Here is a 21,602-nt window from a genome sequence, read left to right as displayed (position 1 = left end):
TGGGACAATATTTGAAAATAATATTGTGAAAAAGTGTCACCTTTTAAAATGACTTTGAGAACTTTTAGCTTTTTCAAAAATCTAAAAGTTAAAATAGATGTTTGGTCTTTTAAGAACTTTTAGCTTTTTCAAACAAACTAAACTTGTGAAAGCAACTTTGAGACAAGAGGTAAACAAATAAACTTCATCCTCACAATAGTGAAATTTTATTTCAACATTCTCTACTAACTTTATGTTCCTAGCTTGAAGAAACCATTTCAGGGGGACATTATATGGTGTACAAGAAGAACAAACATAAACGTGACATATGGTTTTTGAATCACAGGGTGTTTGAAAATCCTTTTAAAATGACTTTGAGAACTTTTAGCTTTTTCAAAAATTTAAAAGTTAAAATAGATGTTTGGCCTTTTAAGAAGTTCTTTTAGAACAACTTTTTGACAAGAACAAAAATAAGCAGTTTGAAAAGTCATGAAGTTGTATTTTTTATAACTTTTGGATTTAGCTTTTGAAAAGTCAAAAGATAAATCAAACACATTTTAAAACTATCTTTTGTAAAAAGTCAAAAAATCAAAAAAGACTTTTGTCAAAAGAACTTTTTAGCCTGAAAATCAATCTCAAACACCCCTAAGTTATTCTTTTAGGTTATAGGGTGCACATGAGTCAGGGTATATAGGATTACCTTTTTGTAATCAGCTCCCCTAATGAAATAATAAGGAATATGTTAAAATTGAGTAAAAAAAATTAGGTCTAAAACGAATATATATATATATATATATATATATATATATATATATATATATATATATATATATATATATATATATATTCTATTTAATTTAAATTAAAAAGAATATAAATAGTTTACATCTCTCTCTCTTTCTCCCTCTCTCTGTCTCTCTCTCTCTCTTTGTATCTCTCTCTCTCTCTCTTTCTCTCTCTCTCTCTCTCTCTCTATATATATATATATATATATATATATATATATATATATATATATATATATATATATATATATCTTCTTCCTTCTAACTAGACATTCTTTCAGATACATGTACAACACTCATACATACACATTGAAAATCGATTATGCATAAATTGGTAAAGGTAAAACACCTTGATGAATTGTAGTATAGATCCGGAAAAATTGATTTTCTTTAAGAAACACAAATTATTATTATTATTTTGTTTAAATTCATAAACACACAAGAGACACATGAACAAACCCATTGAATTTCTGGATTCTTGACAGACACATACACGCACAATGACTTCGTGTTTCTAGATTTTTTCCGCAAACTCATTGAGTTTCTGGACAGATTTTAGGAGAAATCATTTTTGATTTCGTTATGGGCACACACAATTTCGATTTTGATTTTAGGCACACTAACATCAAGAGGTGATCTTTCCCACAACACGAAAGCAACTGGAAACGTTTACGACCCCTTCACTAACAAGATGTTTATACAAACCCCATCTTCCAAATCATGATCGAAGAAAAATTAATCCCAACAAAAGCAAGATCAGAAAAACTTCAAAGCTTCAATAACTAAAAGGAAGCCATTTACAGAATCTGAAGTGATAAGTGGTTTCGATTTTCAAATACAGTAAATGATTAGAGAAATGAGAATTGGAGTATATTAGCCTTAGGAAGGAGTACAATGATTTGAATCTCTTTTCAAAACATAAGAATACAAATCCTCTCTTTGTGATTTTTTTTTATCTCTCAAGTTAGATTTCACTTGGTAGCAGAGCGTGATGGAGAAGATGAAGAAGGTGGGTTTCACTTTTAGAGGATTAGGTAGTGATAAAGGCTGATTTCCTTAAGATTTGATTTTGCAATTGATATGGATTTCCTTCTTTCTACCTCTGGTGCTCAAGTTACAGGTTAGGATGGTGATTATTGTGGCTGATGAAGGTCTATTAGGAGCCGACGATGGGTCTGTGATGACGATATGAAGACTAGGGGTGAAGATGGCCACATAAGGTGTTTGTTGGTGTAGATTCGGTGGTTGAAGAAGGAAGCGTGGGTTCAACATTCTTGGTGTATTGATGATGGTGGTTAAAAGGAAGACGATGAAGGACGGAGAGAGAGAGAGAGAGAGAGAGAGAGAGAGAGAGAGAGAGAGAGAGAGAGAGAGAGAGAGAGAGAGAGAGAGAGAGAGAGATTATTAAAAATTTAAAATTAAAATAGATAAATGTATATTAAATTAAAAAAATGAAAGAAAAATAAAAAATAAATACATGAGGGGTATTACAGTCATTTCAGTTTACCGAGAGACAAAAACGCAACGAAAATAACTTAAAAGGACCATAAAACCAAAAAAAAATTGAAGTTTGGACTAAACCTCAGAAAAAATACATGATATTTTTGTAATTTTGTCTAAAATAAATAAAAGTTAACTTCTTATTATTTACCGAGAGTTTCGTGGAAGAAAGAGAGCCACCATACAAATGTCACGTTTTGGAACTTCTTTTAAGACTGCCATAGACAGACTCTTCGAAGCACATTCGTTTCAAGATTCCATTTCGCTTCATTTCGGGTAGTTTACTGATTTCACATTTCAGATTTCAGATTTGTTCTTCCACACCTTTGAGAACGATGACGGCGTCTGCTAGTGATATTTCAGAGAACGGGTAAACACTTCCACTTATGATCGCTCTGTAAATCAGTTCTAGAGTTCGTGTACGTAGTTGTTTGATAATTTGATCTGATTGCTCTAAATATACCATGCCGATGCTCACTAACACGATTCCTTTTGTACGTAATTTTAATTTTGAATCGAGGAATCGCTGATTGATTTGTGATTAATTAACATGAGAAGTGTGTTCGATTGTTAGGTCCGATTCACTTTATATGATGATGTAATCATGTTCGTGATTCATCTAATAACATCGTGAATTCAAGACTAGCATCCAGTTTTTCCCTCTCATATCGAGCGATTTAATACTTATAATGGATCGAATTTAGCTGATGAAACCTTCTTCCATGTGTAACAATGCTCCTAGGCTTTACTAGATTTGAACATAGAGAATGTTTTCACATTTTACGTGTTGTGGTTCCAGTTTAGGGGTGTTTGCACACACACGATTATATGGCTCTGAATAATTGCATTTTGAGTAACCAATACTCCAATACCAAAACTAACTAATGAGACGATTATAACTTTACCTACTCAATTTTGACTTTAATCAAGTGAAATCTATACAATTCGGTTTATCTGCAATCTGTATATGCATCCATATGAAAGAAACAAAATAAGAATTACTCTTACTGACTCCATTCTTTGGTTCTTTACAACAGCAAAGCTACAATTGTAGCACTTGCTCCACTCGAAGCAGTATTATTTGATGTTGATGGAACTCTTTGTGATTCAGATCCAATCCACCACATTGCTTTTCAAGAAATGCTTCAAGAGGTCACATTTACATCTACCTTTTTTCTCCCCTCATAATCCCCATTACAATACTTTCATCTAAATCACATTTTCATGTTACTAGATCGGTTTCAATGGTGGGGTTCCAATAGACGAAGATTTCTTTATTAAGACCATTGCTGGAAAACATAACGATGACATTGCAGCTGCCCTTTTCCCTGATGATATCCAAAAGGGATTAAAATTCTGTGAAGACAAAGAGGCTTATTTTAGGAAGTAAGCCCTCTTCCCTCTTCTCTTTTGTATTTGTCTCTGTCTGTGTGTTTGATTTTGTTGGTATACAGATTGGTGAAGGAAAAAGTGGAGCCTATAAAGGGTTTATACAAATTAACAAAATGGATTGAAGATCATGGGTTGAAAAGAGCAGCTGTTACTAATGCCCCAAGGCCAAATGCTGAGCTCATGATTTCAACTCTTGGTCTTACTGATTTCTTCCATTGTCTTATCATTGGTGATGAATGTGAGCACCCAAAACCAGCACCTGATCCTTACTTAAAAGCTCTTCAACTTCTCAATGTATCAAAAGCCCATACTTTCATCTGTGAGGTATTTTATTTAATTTCCTATTTTCTTGGAAAATTAGAATTACCCCTACAATGATAAACTGAAACTACATTGTTGTTATAGGACTCGGTTTCTGGGATAAAAGCTGGTGTGGCAGCTGGAATGCCAGTTGTCGGGTTATCAACTAGAAATCCTGAACACATGCTCATGACTGCAAACCCGACACTTCTCATCAAAAATTATGAAGATCCGCAATTATGGGCAGCTTTAGAAGAAATCGATAAAAAGAAGACAAGTGTCGCTTAAAACATTAATCATAAAAAAAACATTCGTATATCTAGAATCAAACAACATCATTGTTCGCCTTATTCGTAATAATCCCAAACTTTTCCCTTAAAAAAATACCAATTCGTGTATTTTACAAATTGTATGAGGAGGGCATTTACGTCTTTTACATAGACGAGAAATCAACAGCGAGAGGCGAGTCTGTTTTTTTTTATTGGTGGACAAATAAGTGCAAGTTTTGTCTCATTGACATCAGGTTAGGTTGGGGTGGCCCTGACATACTGACATTGACATACACTGATAAATGCAAAACAACTTGTTTTGTCTTAATAGCAAAAAAAAATGTTAATGACCGTTGATTAGCACCAACTTGACGATAATTCTAAACTTTTGCCTTAAAAAAGACGGAATCGGGTTGGTATAGTTATGTTTGCTTCTATATTTTTAGATATAATGGTCGTATGATGAGGATATTTACGTTTTTTTTGCACAGACAAGAGATCAATAATGGTTTTTTTTTTTTGTCCCGTGCTGTTTTATTTTTTTTATGGACGAAAGTTGCAAATTTTGTATCATTTACATGGTCTTGATGACAAATACATAGTTGTTAAGTATAAGTTTGGGTCATTTCTTGTTTTAAAGAAAAGAAATGAGAATTTAATTTAGTCTTTTCTATGTAAAAAAAAAAAAAAAAAATTACTGGTGTTATGCATTATGCAAGGGAAATAACGTCTATTTGTTGGGCCTATTTGTTTCAACTTATGTCATACGGCAAGGGAAACCTTTTTGGCAATCAAGAGATGTGAAGTGACGAAAGTGATGTATCATCCTTCAGCCCTTCTCTGGAGGATATTCAAATACTAAACAAGACTTAGGTGGCTTTTTTTCTAAGTACATTAAGTTCGATATTGGTATGATTGACCAGGTAATAACGTTTTGGATCAAATATTTTATGCATAAAGACTCTTTCTTTATCTACATCGAGTAAATTGTTTAAATGATCATTTTCCGTTCCCTTCCAACTTTGTTGTCACAATATTCATCAATTTCAATGTGAATTGAGTTGTAAGGGTAGAGAAATTGAGCAAAGGGTTAGTGTCTTAATATATTAAGTTTTTTTTTACTTAACTCATTAAGTCATTATGTCCGGATCAAGTAAAAAAGTTGTATGGATCAAATACTAAACGTATTAAGCTCATTAAGTATAAAAAACTATTTGAAATCAATATTGTTAGTTATTAATATTATTTATGAAGGTGTTTTCGCCTAATCATATGAAATAGAGTTTAGATCCTATTAAGTATGAATTTGAGTCTCTTGAAGTACAAAGGAATGTGCAATGATTTTATTATTCAATAATCAACAATAATTTTATTGCTATTATTAGAAGAGAACACACTAGTATTGATTTGCAAATCTGGATAAACATCTATTTAAACTGAGGTCTAAAAGTTTTCAGTTGACCAATAGATTATAATGTTGGTGAATTGTTTCACTAATTGTATTTAAATGTAATGGATTGACTTGTTAACCAAAATCAATCTTAATGAACCAAGGAAGGTGTGGAGTACACACTTGTTTAAGTTTATATAAGATTCAAAGTAAATGATAAATGATTTCGGAACTGGAAATGATATCAAAGCTGAAACGATTTCCGAATTGATTTTTTTTGGAATGGAAATAGCTCCGATGAATCGGAGCTCATTGGAATGGTAATGTTCTCTTCCGATGAATCGGGACTAGTTGGAACGGTACGGTTCACTTCCGATAAATCGAAACACATCGAAACGACACTGTTCATTTCCAATGAGTTATGACAATCGAAACGTGTAGGAACAAGACTATGTCGGAACGTGTGCAGTTCGGTGTTTGACCCATCAGTTCGGTGTTTTATCCGGTGATTAAAACGACCATTTTTTTGTGTCAGGTTTGACTTTTGGTGACATTTTGGGACACCCGTCAGTTATGCTTTTATCTAGTGGTTAAATGTCTGATTTTTTATGTCAGTTATGAACGTTACAATTGTCTTGTGACAGTTTTAGACATGAGACATATTTACGCATGTTTTGGTCCAAAATAAGGGTACAGACGTTAACATACTTCTCATTCTCTTTTCTTGCTCTCAAACTTCTAAGTATTATCTAATTGAGGATTTGGGAGTACCACCCAAATACTTTGATTTGAAAGTGTTTAACACAATTCTCAAAATTTCCAAGTGCTTTTAACTCCAAACATCTAACAAAAATCAAAGTATTTTGTAATCATGACAAGCAAGTTTGACAAATTGAACAAGTTTGAAGGGCAAGATTTTCATAGATGGCAGAAGAAGATACACTTTCTTCTTACTACTCCGAAAGTGGTGTATGTTCTAAGTACACATGCCAGAATTCACTGAAGATTAAATTTTAGAAACAACAAGAAGAAGATCAAAGTGGGACAATGATGACTACATCTATCATGGTAATATTATCAATGGTATGTCTGACTCTCTGTTTGATATGTATCAAAATGTTGAAACTGCAAAAGAACCGTGGGATTCTCTTGAATCCAAATACATGATTGGCGATGCTTCAAGCACGAAGTTTCTTGTCAATAACTTTATAGGTTACAAGATGTCTGACTTCAGGCCTGTTATGGAACAATTCCATGAAATATTGAGGATCTTGGGATAGTTTGCTCAACACAATATGAAAGTGGATGAAGTTGTAACATCTGGATCCCAAGGTATGAATTATATATATATATATATATATATATATATATATATATATATATATATATATACAGAGAGAGAAAGAGAGAAAGAGAGAGAGAAATCTGGGTTGCCACGACGTTGTGATGGCATCACCACGACATGGACATTGGATTAATGATCGCGTGTTTTAATTGGGTGCCACGCTTTGACACTAAGTGGCCACATCGTGGCGACCATTTTGGGCCAAACCCTTATCTACAGACTTTACGCCCTATTTAAAGGAAGTTAAGGCTAGGGTTTCCTCCGCCGTCAACCTCTATCACTCTCAAACGACTCCATTGCAAACCCTAATCCTCTTGGAAGCTTTTGTGCTCACTTTTGCAAGTTCTTAGTGGCTTTGAAGGAAGAAGAAGAAGAGTTAGTGCGTTAATTCAACAAGTAAACCTCCCCTTCTCTTGTGTGCATCTTATGGACCGTTTGTATTTCCTAAAGTTTCTACATTTTCTTGTATTTCTTCATAGATCTAGGTTTTATGGCATATTATTGTCCCTTTGAGGTGGTTTGAGTGGACTGAAGAGATAAAGCTAGCAACTTTATGGTTTCTCTATGTCCCAGGAGCATTATATCTCGTAGATCGAGAAAATGGTAGTAATATGGAGTCTTTGCTTAAAGTTAGGTTTTTATTTCATCTTTAACCTAAATATGGGATGGATATACATGGGGTAGGCATATCCATAGACTTTACATTTTTAGGGTTCAAAAGAACCCTTTAAGTGTTTCTGGAAGTTTTGGTTTGAAGATTTCATGGATTAAGTGCTTATTGGTCTAGTCTCATGCGTTAAGTTACATTTTTGGACTTTAGAATTTAGATCTAGACTTAAAGGAATGTATTAAGGTAAAGTTGGAAACTTTATCCATTAAATCCTTGGAAATTATCATATATGAGCTTTGGAGCTCTTGAAATTGGATAAAAATGATTTAAGCTCGTTTGAGATGTTCAGACCAGCCCCCACGACATGGCCTTAGGCTGCTACGGCATGTCGATTGGGGAGTCATCGACTGTATTGTTACTTTGTGCCCATGACGTGGCCAAGGAAGGCCACGGCATGGAGGACTGTTGTTGGTAATTTTGACTATTATCTTTTCTGGGTTAAATTTTGACTTGTTGGTTTTTAGTCAAATTTCTAATTTTAGAAAGTTGGCCTAAGTATTTATCTTGTGTGGCGATATAGGTTGCGCATGGAACCTATTTCCTATTTTGCGAGTCGTTGACTTTTGACCGCATTAGCGATGTGAGTCTTTTCGTTGTACTTATGGGTCGAAGGAACCAATGTTGGCCTACTGGATTGTGTTATGTAGGACGCTAGCTATTTTTGTGACTCGTACATGTATGATTAGGTGAAATATACCCCAGGGTTGGGCCCATGATTGTATGTTTGGGTTGAAATAAACTCCAGAGTTGGGCCCATTATTGCATGTACGGGTTGACACATACCTTAGGGTTGGGCCCATTAATGTATGTTGGGTTGGAATATACCTCAAGGCTAGGCCCAACTATATGTATGGTATGTAGTTTCTGGGGAACTCACTATGCTTTATGCTTACAGTTTTATGTTTATGGTTTCAGGTACTTTTGGTATGAAAGGGAAGGGTCTGACGTGATCCCACAACATCCCCCCTATGCTTCCACATTGATTCCCATTTTACTCTGATGATTGTGATAGACTATTTTGTGATTGATTTTGTGGCACCAATTGTATAGATTGATGATTTTTTAAATTGAAAAATTTTACCTCTATTTTTGGGATGTTACAAAAGTCATTTATGTGGCTGTCATCATTGAAAAAGTTGCCCCTTTCCTGGAATGATTTTAAACACAATATGAAACATAACAAAGAGGAATTAACTTTGACTCAAACAAGAAGCCATTTACGGATTGAAGAGTCATTAACGGCTCAAGAACTTGATAACAATCCTAAATGAAAGAATCAAATTGGTTCCTATTCTATGAACATGGTTGAAGGAGAAAGTTCAAAGAATCCCAAGAAGTCTAGTGGAAAAAGGAAGTTTAAAGTAAAGGATGACAAGTCTTCCAACAAGAAGGTAAAAATGGTTTGTTGGAATTGTAACAAACCGGGTCACTTCAATGAAGATTTTCGTCTTCTTAAGTGAATAAGCATGGTGCTGGACCGAGTGGATTCAAGGATCCAGAAAAGCAACAAGGTCAGAATTATGATTTTATGCATAAGTTTAATTGTGTAAAAAATTATATACTTTTGTGATTTCTAAAGCATTTTCTGTGCAGGATGATGATGTTGCATGGTGGGTTGATTCGGGAGCAACAATCCATATTTGTAAATATCTTTGGTGGTTTAAGGAATGTTAACCAATAGAAGATGGATATGTGGTGAAAATGGGAAATGTTGCTACCGAACCAATGAAGGGTTTAGGGTAAGTTTTACTTTACTTTACTTCTAGAAAGTGTTTATATCTGAACAATGTTTTATATGTGCCGTGGATTCGAAAGAATCTCGTGTCTGAAATTGTCTTGAATAATTGTGGTAACAAACAAGTTTTAGAAAGTGAAAAGTATATCTTGTTAAGACATGGTTCTTTTATGGGTTTCGAATATGTATGTAATGGAATGATTAGGCTTAATATTAATTATCATAGTTATGATAATTTTGTTTACATGGCTTCTTCTAGTTCTAGAAATATTTTTGATAAATCTAATTTATGGCATGCTAGACTAGGACACATTCATTACAAGAGATTAAAAGACATGTTGAAAATGAGTTTAATTCCTGATTTTGATATAAATAATGAAAAATGTAAAACATGCATGTTAAATAAAATCAAAAGATAACCTTTCAAAGATGTTAGGGAAAGAAAGGTGTTGGAACTTATACATAGTGATTTATGTGATTTCCATGCAACACCTTCCAATGGAAACAAAACGCATGCTGTTACTTTTATTGATGATGCATCTAGATATTGTTATGTCTATTTTCTACATTCAAAGATGAAGCTCTTGATAAATTTAAGATTTATAAACAAGAGGTTGAACTTCATAAGAATGAATTAATAAAATTTTTATGTACTGATAATGGTGGTGAGTATTATGATCCAGTTTATTTTGAATCAACTGTAATAGTACATCAAAAAATGGCTCCTTATAGATCACAACAAAATAGTGTAGTTGAATGGAAAGATGAGACTTTGAAAGAAATGGTTAACTCCATGTTGTTTTATTTAGGTTTGAGTGAATGTTTATTGGGTGAGGCTATGTTAGCTGCATGTTATATTTTGAATAGAACTCCAAACAAAAGGAGTAATAATACTCTTTTTGAACTTTGGTGTAAAAAGGTACCAATTTTGAGTTATCTCAAAGTTTGGGATTGTAGAGAATTTGTAAGGCTCACTGAACCCAAAAGGAAAACATTGGGTGAAAGAGGTATATATTGTATCTTCATTGGATATGCTAAGCATTCCAAAGCTTATATATTTTATGTTTTAGAATCTAATGACTCTATGTTTGTGAAAAATGTTATAGAGTCAAGAGATGTTATCTTTGATGAAGAAAGATTTAAATCTATTCCTAGACCAAGGGACATGATTCAGAAATCTTTCAGCATGAATACAACTCAAGCTGAAGATGTTTCTGGTGGTACAAGTTTTGTGCCTGAACTTAGAAAGAGTACTAGAGCAAGAAAAGCTAAATCTTTTGGATCTAATTTTCAACTTTATTTAGTTGAAGGAACAAGGGATGAAACTGTGTCTCAACATCAATATTGTTTTAATATTAAGGATGATCCAAATACTTTTAGTGAATCTATGACTTCTAGGGATGTTCATTTCTGGAAAGAAGCAACACATGATGAGATTGATTCTATCATGAATAACAATACTTGGGTATTGTTTGACTTACCTCCTAGTTGCAAGGCATTATGATGAAAATGGATCCTAAAAAGAAAAATGAAGGTGGACAGCACAAATGATAAGTATAAATCCAAATTGGTTATCCAAGGCTTTAGGCAAAAGGAAGGCATTGACTTTTTTGATACTTATGCTCATGTTGCCAGAATTTCCACTATTAGATTATTGTTGACTCTTGCAATTATGCATACTCTTGTGATTCACCAAATGGATGTGAAAATTGCATTCTTAAATGGAGACTTGGATGAGGAAATTTATATGAAACAAACTGAAGGGTTTGTGATGCCTGGAAATGAACACAAAGTGTGCAAGTTAAAGAAATCATTATATGGTTTGAAACAAGCACCAAAACAATTGCATCAAAAGTTTGATGATGTTTACTTGTCTAATGGTTTTGCATTAAATCAAGCTGACAAGTGTGTGTATAGTAAGTTTGATACTTTTGGTAAAGGAGTTATGATTTTTTTTATGTGCGGATGATATGTTGATTTTTGGTACTGATTTGGAAGAAGTTGACAAAACCAAGAAATTCTTCTCATCTAGTTTTGAAATGAAAGACATGGGGGAGGCAAATGTGATTCTTGGTATAAGAATTAAACAAGGAAACAATGGGATTTCAATTTCTCAATCTCATTATATTGAGAAGATATTGAAAAAGTTTAACTTTGAGAACTGTTCTCCTGTGACCATTCCTATAGGTCCTAATTTTAAGCTTCTACCAAATAAAGGATCTCCAATGTCTCAACTTGAATACTCAAGGGCTATTGGTTTTTTGATGTATACCATGATTAACACTTGGCCTGATATAACATATTGTATGGGAATAGTTAGTAGATATATTAGTAATCCTAGTTCACATCATTAACAAGCTGCGAGTAGAGTATTTAAGTATCTGAAAGGGACCATGAATTATGGTTTAACTTATAACGAACATCCTTCTATTTTGGAAGGTTATTCATATGCCAATTGGATTAACAACTTAGAGTATCACTCCTCTACCAGTGGTTGGGTGTTTGTTCTTGGAGGAGGAGTCATTCCTTGGGCATCCAAGAAACAAACTTGTATTACTAACTCAAACATGGAGTTTGATTTTGTAGCTTTACCTGCTGCTCATAAAGAAGCTGAGTGGCTAAGGAATATGATTTATGAAATTCCATTATGGCCCAAACCTATATTTACCATTTCTATGAGATGTGATAGTGTCGCAACATTGGCTAAGGCGTATAGTCAAGTGTACAATGGGAAGTCTATACATTTAGGTGTTAGGCATAACATGATTTATGAGCTCATCATGACTGGTGTGATATCTTTGGAGTTTGTTATAACTCATTTGAATTTATCCGATCATCTAACCAAAGGGTAAGCAAGAGATCTTGTGCACAAGGCGGTTGTAGGGATGGGTTTAAAGTCCACCTAAAATCTTTTTATATTTAGATACCTAATTCACATTTAATGTACTATTAGATGTTGAATTCAATGCGGAAAGCTTGCTATTTAAAGATTGGAACACATTATTATTATCATCCCAAGGCATGTGTTTAGTACCGCAAGTTAAGGAGGTCGGGATTTTATTTCTTAATAGTTCTTTGAAAATTTGAATATTCAAGTGAAAGAATAAAAGAACTACCTATATAAGCATGAAGTTTAGCTACTTCAAGAAGTTGGGACTTGACTTTGATATGATTATTGAAGGATAGGACACAAGCTAGTAAAATATAGTGTCGAGTTAGAACTTATGAGAATGTAAATTGTTGTGTGTATTACTTTCATGTATTCACATTGAATAGAGGTTCAATCCTTAGTGACACCCTGATATTCAAATCTTTGGAATGAATAATCTTCTAATATAAAATTCAATCGTCACAACATTTCATTTAAGCATTAGTTTTTTGTTATGTTTTGTTTTAAGTTAATCAAGATTACACTTAAATGGGGAAGCTTTATTGCCGAATTGTTTCACTAATTGTATTTAAGTGCAATGGATTGACTTGTTGACAAAAATTAATCTTGACTAACATTAATCAAGTAAGGAAGGTGTAGAGTACACACTTATTTATGTTTATGCAATATTCAAAGTAAAGGAAAAATTATTTCAGAGCTGAAAATGATTTCGGAACTGGAAATGATATCAGAACTGAAATGATTTCGAAACTGATTTTTTTTTGGAATTGAAATAGCTCTGGTAAGCTCTGATGAATCGTTACTCATTAGAACGGTTTCATTCACTTTTGATGAATCAAAACTAGTTGGAACGGTACTTGTAACACCCCAAAAAAATTGAGTAAAAATTTCATTTTAAATAATTTAGAGCCATTCATTCATTGCTCCAAAGACATTCAGAGTCAAAGTATTCTCAAAACATCAGAGTAATTTGTAAACATTCATAGCGGAATAAAACTCCATGGAATGCATTGTGATCAAGTTGGGCCCTTCCTTTTGAAAACGGAAGTACTTGAAACATTAAACTTAAACTGTAAGCACAAAGCTTAGTGAGTTCCCCAAAGTACCACATATAATACACATATCCATATAACATCACCTGGATATGTTAGTTATGTATCAACCCCATATAATAGCATGTAAATGTGTCGGGTCCGTATCAACCCCATATGACAACATGTAGCTGTGTCGGGTCCGTATCAACCCCAAGTATGTATCAACTTATATGACAACAAGTAGCTGTGTCATGTCCGTATCAACCCTTGAGTCCATAATGACTCTGATCCCATATTGGATCTATGCATATAACACACAATCATACTAGTAATAGTCATAAAGACAGTCAACATATACAAGCATAGCAGTAAGTGTCACAAAGACCACTACTATCCTACAATATAATCTAGTGGACCAACATTGGTGCCTTCGACCCACAAATACAGTGAGGAGACTCACATGAACTACTTAATAGAAGCCAAAAAACTACCTTAGATTCAGAACAACCAACCCAAACTTCCTAAAACCAAACCGAGACCAATCCTTAGTCAAATACTCTATTCTACCCAAGTTTGACCAAGAGTCAAACTGGCCAAAAAGTCAACGGTCAGCAACGTCACAGTCAACGTCGTGAGAATGAAACGACAAACAGTCGCGATTCTGGACACCATCGTGTCGTGACACATCCTATGACACGCCGTGACTTCTCGTCAGATGGCCAAAATCTTCATTAAGTGCTTAATCTCTTCAGATCAAGGCCCATAACCTCATATCTAGTTCCTAAATACCTTCATAATGGATAAAGTTTTCAACTTTATCCATTAGGGTGGTCCAAGCAACCAATATCTATTCTTTAAGTCTCAAAGGGACCAAGAATGCATCTTTCTTAGCTAAATCCATTAAGTTCAAGTCTCCAACATTCATATCTGAATCAAGATAACGTTTAGATGGATAAAGTTTCTAAATTTATCCATAATAATGTCTCAAGTTTCCAAGATCTGAACTTTAATACACCAAAATGGCCTAAATGACCTAAATAACTTATATGGCTGAGAGGGAAGGCAAAAGATCCAAACTTTCCTAGTCCATGAGGTCCAAGAAAACATTTTAAACTTGATCAAAAGGTGTTGGAGTCCAGATTTGAAACATACAATGTTCTTGGGACCTTGGAGAGTAATAAAGTTGCAAACTTTATTCCCAACTCTCACTCAAAACCCATTGAAATGGACCAAAACCCTAAATACACTTAGATCAAAAGATGAAATTCAATAAAGCATGGAACTTTATAACTTACAAAGGTCTAGAAGGTAGAAGAAAGTTGAGATCTTCAATTACCAAGCTTCAAGGATCAATCTTGCATGAAAACATTCCTCTAAAACAACCAAGAATTTTCAATTGAGATCTTCAGTTGCTCCAAAACAGCTAAAACGGATGGATGAGAGAGATGAGAGAGGAGGATTAAATTTTGGAGATGGAGGCTAGGGTTTTGATGGGTTTTGAGCAGTACAATATTCCTAGAGTGCACATGCAACCCTAATTGCTTTGGATCTAGGTTTTTCTCAAGTTATACATGCATTATAATTTCCAAAGCAAAACCCTAATCTAGCATGCATATTTTTTGGATTCAATGAATAAAAAAGAGTTGGAAGATTACCTTTCCTGTTGAATGATTGATCTTAACTTTCAAGGGCTTAGTGCCTCAATTTTTGCACCTCTAATTGGAGTCACTTATGGGTTTTGAGCATTACATCAATCCTATGGTGCACATGCAAACCCTAAAGCTTTGGATCTAGTTTGTCTATTTGTACATGCAATAATTATCCAAATCTCATAAACCCTAGACTAGCATTCTATAATCGAAGTTAACATATAATTAGGGTTTAGATCTTACCTTGATTTTTATGTAGCAATAACAATCACAATCCTTCTTGATCTTGACTTATGAAAGCCTAGTGCCTCAAATGTTGCACCTCTAATGGAGTCACAAACACTACCAACAATAAGGATGAACAAGAGTGAGAGAGAGAAAGAGAGAGAGAGAGAGAGAGAGAGAGAAGAGGCATAAAAACATCAAATATCTTCTAAGAATGCTTAGTCATGTTTTTGGGAGCCTTAAGCATCCTTATGTAGTTGAGGCTTCTAGGGTTATCAACTTGGAAATCCTAATCCAGTTGCTTAGTCCTTAAGTAGCCCAAAGATCCTTCAGGAAGGCCCCTTGGACGATTTCTATATGGAATCTCATATAGAATTCGTCCATTGCTTCTTTATAGATCCTAAGCACAACTTAGTAACTATCTTATAATTACAGTATCAGTCCCTTTAATTTAATTAATCTCTTCCGACCACAAAATTAATTCTAAATTAATTATTGATCAATATTAATTAAACAATATGATTTCTCTTTTAATATATTATTCACATAATATATTAATAAATCACAATTAATCCTCTTTCTCCATAATTCATCCTAGCAGTTGATAAGGTGATGGCAACCCAAAAGGACCATGCTAATAATCGGGTCAAGTACATACCAAATTAGTTATGGGCTTAGACACCTAATCCAGCAAACTCCCACTTGGATAAGTCTAATAACTAATTTTCAAGTACGACTTCAAACCTGATTAGCAATTGTAGCTTTCAAAAGTCGCTGTTAACTCTGATCTTATCAGTAACGTGTCCTTTAGATAAGGGATCTTATATTCCTCCATTCTAGATATCGTATAGACATAAGACATGGATTATAATCATTCTCTCTGTCTATTTTTTGTTTCCTGATTTCCGATTTATGACGACTGATAATCAAACTATAATTGAACACATCAACTTAGTCCAGGCTTGGCCAAATGCTTTGGGGTGTCATCACTAAATCATCGATGGGCCCACAAATATCGCTTTAGGTAAAAGGAATGGATAAACTTCGACTCATATTTTTGCTCCATTCACTCATCAAATCACACACAACAATATGTTTTATAACACCAAGTTACTGGTGCATATATTATCATTGAGCAACCGATTCGTAACTTGCAACTATATGTCTTTGTTTCAAGAATATAAGATATTATCGTCTCACAACCACTCGTGATAAAATCCATGAAGTGATTCACGTGAGCGTGGGCTTAATCGAATACTCAAATCTTATTTCAGGAGCACTCATGAACACTGCAGTAGACTTTTGCTATGTCTGAAATGCTTCAGACAATCTACAGTCAGATTCATGACAGTCTTGCCTCAATACCTACTTCCAAAGTATGATCGACTGTGGATGGTTTGAATAATCTTATTATTCGGGAAGTCAAAATATGCGAAGTGAAACACAAGAATAACTGAATCCAATATGGCCTCAAACTTGTGAGTATAAATAAAACACCTTTTATTTAATCACCATATCGATTACACATTTTTCATTGTATAATGTTTAGGATAATGAGCTTAATACTTGAATTATAACAATAGTTATCCCATGCTCCAAGCATGCACACTATGTTTACTTATGATCCTTACTTTGTGAAATAGATCAATTGAACACATTTCCAATGATGCTCATTTCACAATTCACAATCCTTATCATAAGTGTAAGAATTCCAAATTCTTGCTACTATTATAATATGTTAGATTCTAACATTTTACGCAATGATCCTATTGTAATGACATAAAACCAAAGTCATAAAGACTTTGCCAATGAAATTACAAAGCTCTCTATTGGAGATTGTTACAAGGCAACTCCATAGACATGAAGCCTCATATTCAAAGTACATTCCTTTGAACATCCTTATTGCATAAAAGTTTCTAATCTACACATAGATCCTTAATATACAAGTCCCATTATGGAAACATTTCCATGTTTTCCGTATGACAACTCATTTTAAATAGAATTCTATCTATTCATAATAATGTCGATATTGTCCATCCATTACCATACTTCCAACTGCCCACAAGTGACCAATCCTTGGCGAACCTTAGATCGTCCTTGACAGTTGTTTAATTATTTAGTCATATTCGGTTCTAGTCCTTTTTTCCTATTAATGCACTTGACATTTGGAAAAGATAGAACGATCGAATATTACAGCATATTGTAACACCCGCAAAAAATATGCCTAATTTAAACTTTAAAAAACATGTTAAATCTATTAAACATTACAAAACTTGTTTTCAAAATGTATCATATCAGAGTATCCTAGAAACAAGTCATAGAAAGTGAGGAGTTGTATGATCACACCTTTGCCTTGCCACGATCCCCTGATGCACCTGGAACAATAAACTGAAACTATAAGCCCGGAAGCTTAGTGAGTTCCTCCAAAATACTCATACCCACAACAATACATATATAATCATAAATAACATACTATGGGTCCAATCAACCATGGGGTGGGAATAACCCAGGCCCTCAACCTTCCGGTTGGAATGCCAACATACTATGGGTCCAATCATCCTCGGGATGGAATACCCCAGGCCCATAACCAACAGGTTGGAATGCCCACATACTATGAGTCCAGTCATCCTCGGGATGGAATACTCTAGGACCACAACCAACAGGTTGGAATGCCCAGGTCTATTGGCTTTCGCACAAAGTAGATAAGCCTCAACCAATAAACAAACATGTGCACATATAACAGATAATCACATAACAGTTTATAGACAACAAACTGATTTACCGGATCATACCACATAACATATAATATTATCCTACCCTCTAGGATGTCTAACTAATAGATCATACCATATATCACATATTATCATCCTACCTTCTAGGATACCGATCTAACAGATCATACTAGCATAACATAACCAATAACAATTCAAAGGGCCGGCCTTGGTGCCTTAGACCCTTGAGTATAGTGAGGAAAGCTCACCTGGCACTGCTGAAGTCCCGCAGATAAACTCCAACTGCTGGTTAACAGATTCCCGAACTATCAACATCAAACAATACCCAATTAATAATTGGGTTCCAAGCCCAAGGTCCAACTCACACTCCAAAGACCCAAAAGTCAAGTAATAGGCCCAAGCCCAACATACGGACCAATTTTCTAAATTGGGCCCAAACCTTTATAAGGTCTTACCATAAGGCCCAACCATTTAGTCTAGTCCAACATTCGACATTCTGATGGCCCAATGTCACATAATCATAAAGGCCCAAACTATGGCCCATATATGGCCTAATTTTCCAAATTGGGCCCAAGTCTCTCACATGGGCCTTATCCTAAAACCCATCTAATTATTTTGGTCCATTAACTTGTTCTTGGATAGCCCATCCATAGTCTAATCACCAAGGCCCAATAGAAAGGCCCAACACAAAGTCCAAGTGAAATTAAGGTTTCACATAAAATGACAATTAGGGTTAAGTGTTTCTCACTTAACCTATTAAGGACTTAATCCATTAAGTTTCTTACTTTACTAAATAAGTCATATGGTGTGATTGGCTTAATACACAATTTCATTCCAATGACCCAAAATATGGGTCACGATAAGTCCAAGCCCATAATCCCAAAATTAGGGTTTTCACATGAAATGATGATTAGGGTTAAGTGTTTCTTACTTAACCCATTAAGGACTTAATCCATTAAGTCCATTATTGCCTAAGTTAGTTTGCCAGTGATTATTATTTAATATTTCAAGTTTATTAACTAATTCTCGTGTGTGTGCCCCGATCGATTTCCCACAAATTAGGGTTTTATGCCATTAGGGTTCTCCAAACCCTAATTAGGTTTTTCCAACCCAATACTAGTCCATTAATCCATTGGTTGGGATTTTAGGTCACTTTGGGCCTTATTGGGCCTATTAGGGTCTTTTTGGGTAATTAGGGTTTCCTTGGGCCCATTTGGGCTTCATTGGGCCCATTTTGACCAAGCATCCCAACCGAGTCCAAAACACAAACAGAGCACACTATCACCCAACATGGTGACTAGTGGCGGAAGCCACCACCTCGTGGTGGTGGTTTTGAGTTTCTTTCCATTATTCATATTTTTGTTACAATTTACAATAGTATCTAAATAACACACACACACACAAAAATAATACACACACAGCCACCATTGTGGTGGTTGGTGGTGGTTTATGGTAGCAGCCACCACCTCACGATGGTGGTGGTGGCGGTTCTTGGTTTTCCAGCGAAATACTACACACACTACAACAAAAACAAGCACCCATTCATTTCCTTTCTTGCAAACGGATCCAACCACCCTCCTGGTGTTGGTTGGCAACAACATACACTGCCATGGTGGTTTGTGTTCAAGCTTTCCTATCCATCGAGCATCTTTTTCGCAATCAACAACCCAAGTCACCTGCAAGCTTGCGAGGCACGACTGAAGCACACACCGCCACACTTAGCAACGACGGTGACCACCTGCTTTGTAAAGGATTCAATGACAAGGCCACTGAAATAGCACCAACGATGTCACGAGCGACTGCGGACAATGTGTTAGCGAAACAGCGGCGCTAATGGTGGCAACAAATCTCGACAGGGCGGCGGCTAAGGCTCCAATATAGCGGCTGGAGATAGAGAAGGAGAAGAAGGCGGCCGTCCTAATCGCTTGAGGACGCTCACTAATCGGAATTAGGTAGATTTGGGTGACAATGGTGCCGAGGGTAGATGAGGGAGGACGGTGGCTGATGGGAGACATAAGGTGGCGGTTGTATTCATTTTAGGGTTAGGGTTGCAAGTGACAGGGATAGCACGGGTTATATTCCCGGTTTTCAAACATAATCCCATAATATCATAATTAGTCCCTCCTTCCCCCATTTCTATAAAAAAAATCCTTAATTTACCATTTAAACCCCTCCGTCTGAAAATCCTTACAAATCAAGTCCCGAAAATACCAATCCAACCCTAAGCCTGCAAGTCCTCTCAATTTAAGTCCATTAGCTACCAAACAAACCATGACTTCCAAATTCCTTTTCAAATTAAATCTAAAACTTACACTTTAACCCCAGGAGATTCAAATCTCGTCATTTGGCTTCCCGAAACCTATACCCCACTAATTATTATTTGGTTTCGGACTATAAAAACATATAATAATGATATAAATTGCTTCTCGGGGTTCCAGGTTTATCATTAATTATCCCATTTTAAACATGATGTCACAACTCTCCCCCACTTAAATTTGATTTCGTCCTCGAAATCATTTCTTATCATTCCTTACGTACCAGTCAACTTGAGCAACACGACCACAACTTACAAGCATAACCCCAGCCTTTCCAAGGCAACCGTAGCCAACCATCGTAGGTTTCCAAAACCTAAAAATAACCAAATCCCTTGCAATAATCACATTTAATCAATTCGAAATCTGAAGTCTCGAGATGGTCTGGCTTCCTGACAGATTGCCCACACTGGATCGTTGTCGAATGCATTGCACTTAACTCCCAACTGGCTACTCAACTGCTAATAACCTGGGTTCCCACCCGAAATAGAATCCCAATTCCCACACTGATACCTATAACTCTCTCCTCGACAAGAGATTAGGTACTCCTTCAAGAGAAATTTGTTTCGATAACCAATTCCTAGCGATATAATGAACAACGAGATGTAAATTGGGTGATGAACCCTCTTGGATCAACATAACAATGTTTCCTTTGGTTCCTGAATCACATACCTATAATAACCGGCTCATAAGCACAAACACTCATACCTGGTCCAATCAGCCTTAGGTTGGAATACCAGGCATGCCTACGACGGGTCTAACCCATAACTTGAAATCCAAGGACCTATCCTTGCATCTCCTCCAAAATCCTCTGATTCGTCACAACCGAGTAACACTCATTTGAAATACCGGGTTCCGGCCTAGTCGTAGTGCTAAAGGACTCCCACATAGTTGCCTCACGCGATTTCTGAACGAAAGCATTCCCTGGAACTAGTTACCACTAGTTATCATGCCACTGCGACTCTAACAACCTCCTGATCCAACTGATCAGACCCATGCGTCAAATCCTGACGTCACCAAATCCAAGGCTAAAAGTGATTGCTACCTAACCAAAGGTAGACTCATATCTCAAATGATCTTAAGCAATTCCTTGCTTCCTTGACCTCATAACTATAGTGGAGTTCCTACAGTCTTATCATTGTCTTAACCAGGTCTAATCCCTCTGGGGAAACCCATCTGTGGATTTCCATATCCTCCTTGCTACACCCGAACTGGTGGTTACTACTGCCCCTTCCGAGACCTAACAACGCACTCATACTATCTACCAACCAAGTGAAGGCTGCGGCTACACCTAAAGACTTACATCACTCAAGTACCATTTGCTAACCTTGTGAATGCTATGGCTACATCCGCAGACTTACAACACCTCTCACATTATCTAATCGCTAGTGAATT

At 35.5% G+C, this 21,602-nt stretch overlaps 1 protein-coding gene across 1 annotated transcript; it reads left to right on the top strand.

Annotated features, from left to right (window-relative positions):
- The first annotated feature begins 2,468 nt into the window (after positions 1 to 2,468).
- Positions 2,469 to 4,437, top strand: LOC145001746 (Haloacid dehalogenase-like hydrolase (HAD) superfamily protein). Its single transcript, XM_078961094.1, has 5 exons — positions 2,469 to 2,634; positions 3,302 to 3,416; positions 3,499 to 3,650; positions 3,719 to 3,980; positions 4,062 to 4,437. Exons 1-5 carry the CDS (start codon positions 2,600 to 2,602, stop codon positions 4,242 to 4,244), a joined length of 747 nt encoding a protein of 248 aa, XP_078817220.1. The 5' UTR covers positions 2,469 to 2,599; the 3' UTR covers positions 4,245 to 4,437.
- The last annotated feature ends 17,165 nt before the right edge of the window (positions 4,438 to 21,602 follow it).

Source organism: Lactuca saligna, chromosome 6, assembly GCF_052625555.1.
Source record: "Lactuca saligna cultivar CGN05327 chromosome 6, ASM5262555v1, whole genome shotgun sequence".
NCBI classification, from domain to species: domain Eukaryota; kingdom Viridiplantae; phylum Streptophyta; class Magnoliopsida; order Asterales; family Asteraceae; genus Lactuca; species Lactuca saligna.
Note: the sequence above shows the minus strand (reverse complement) of the source record. Positions and strands in the feature narration are given on the sequence as shown.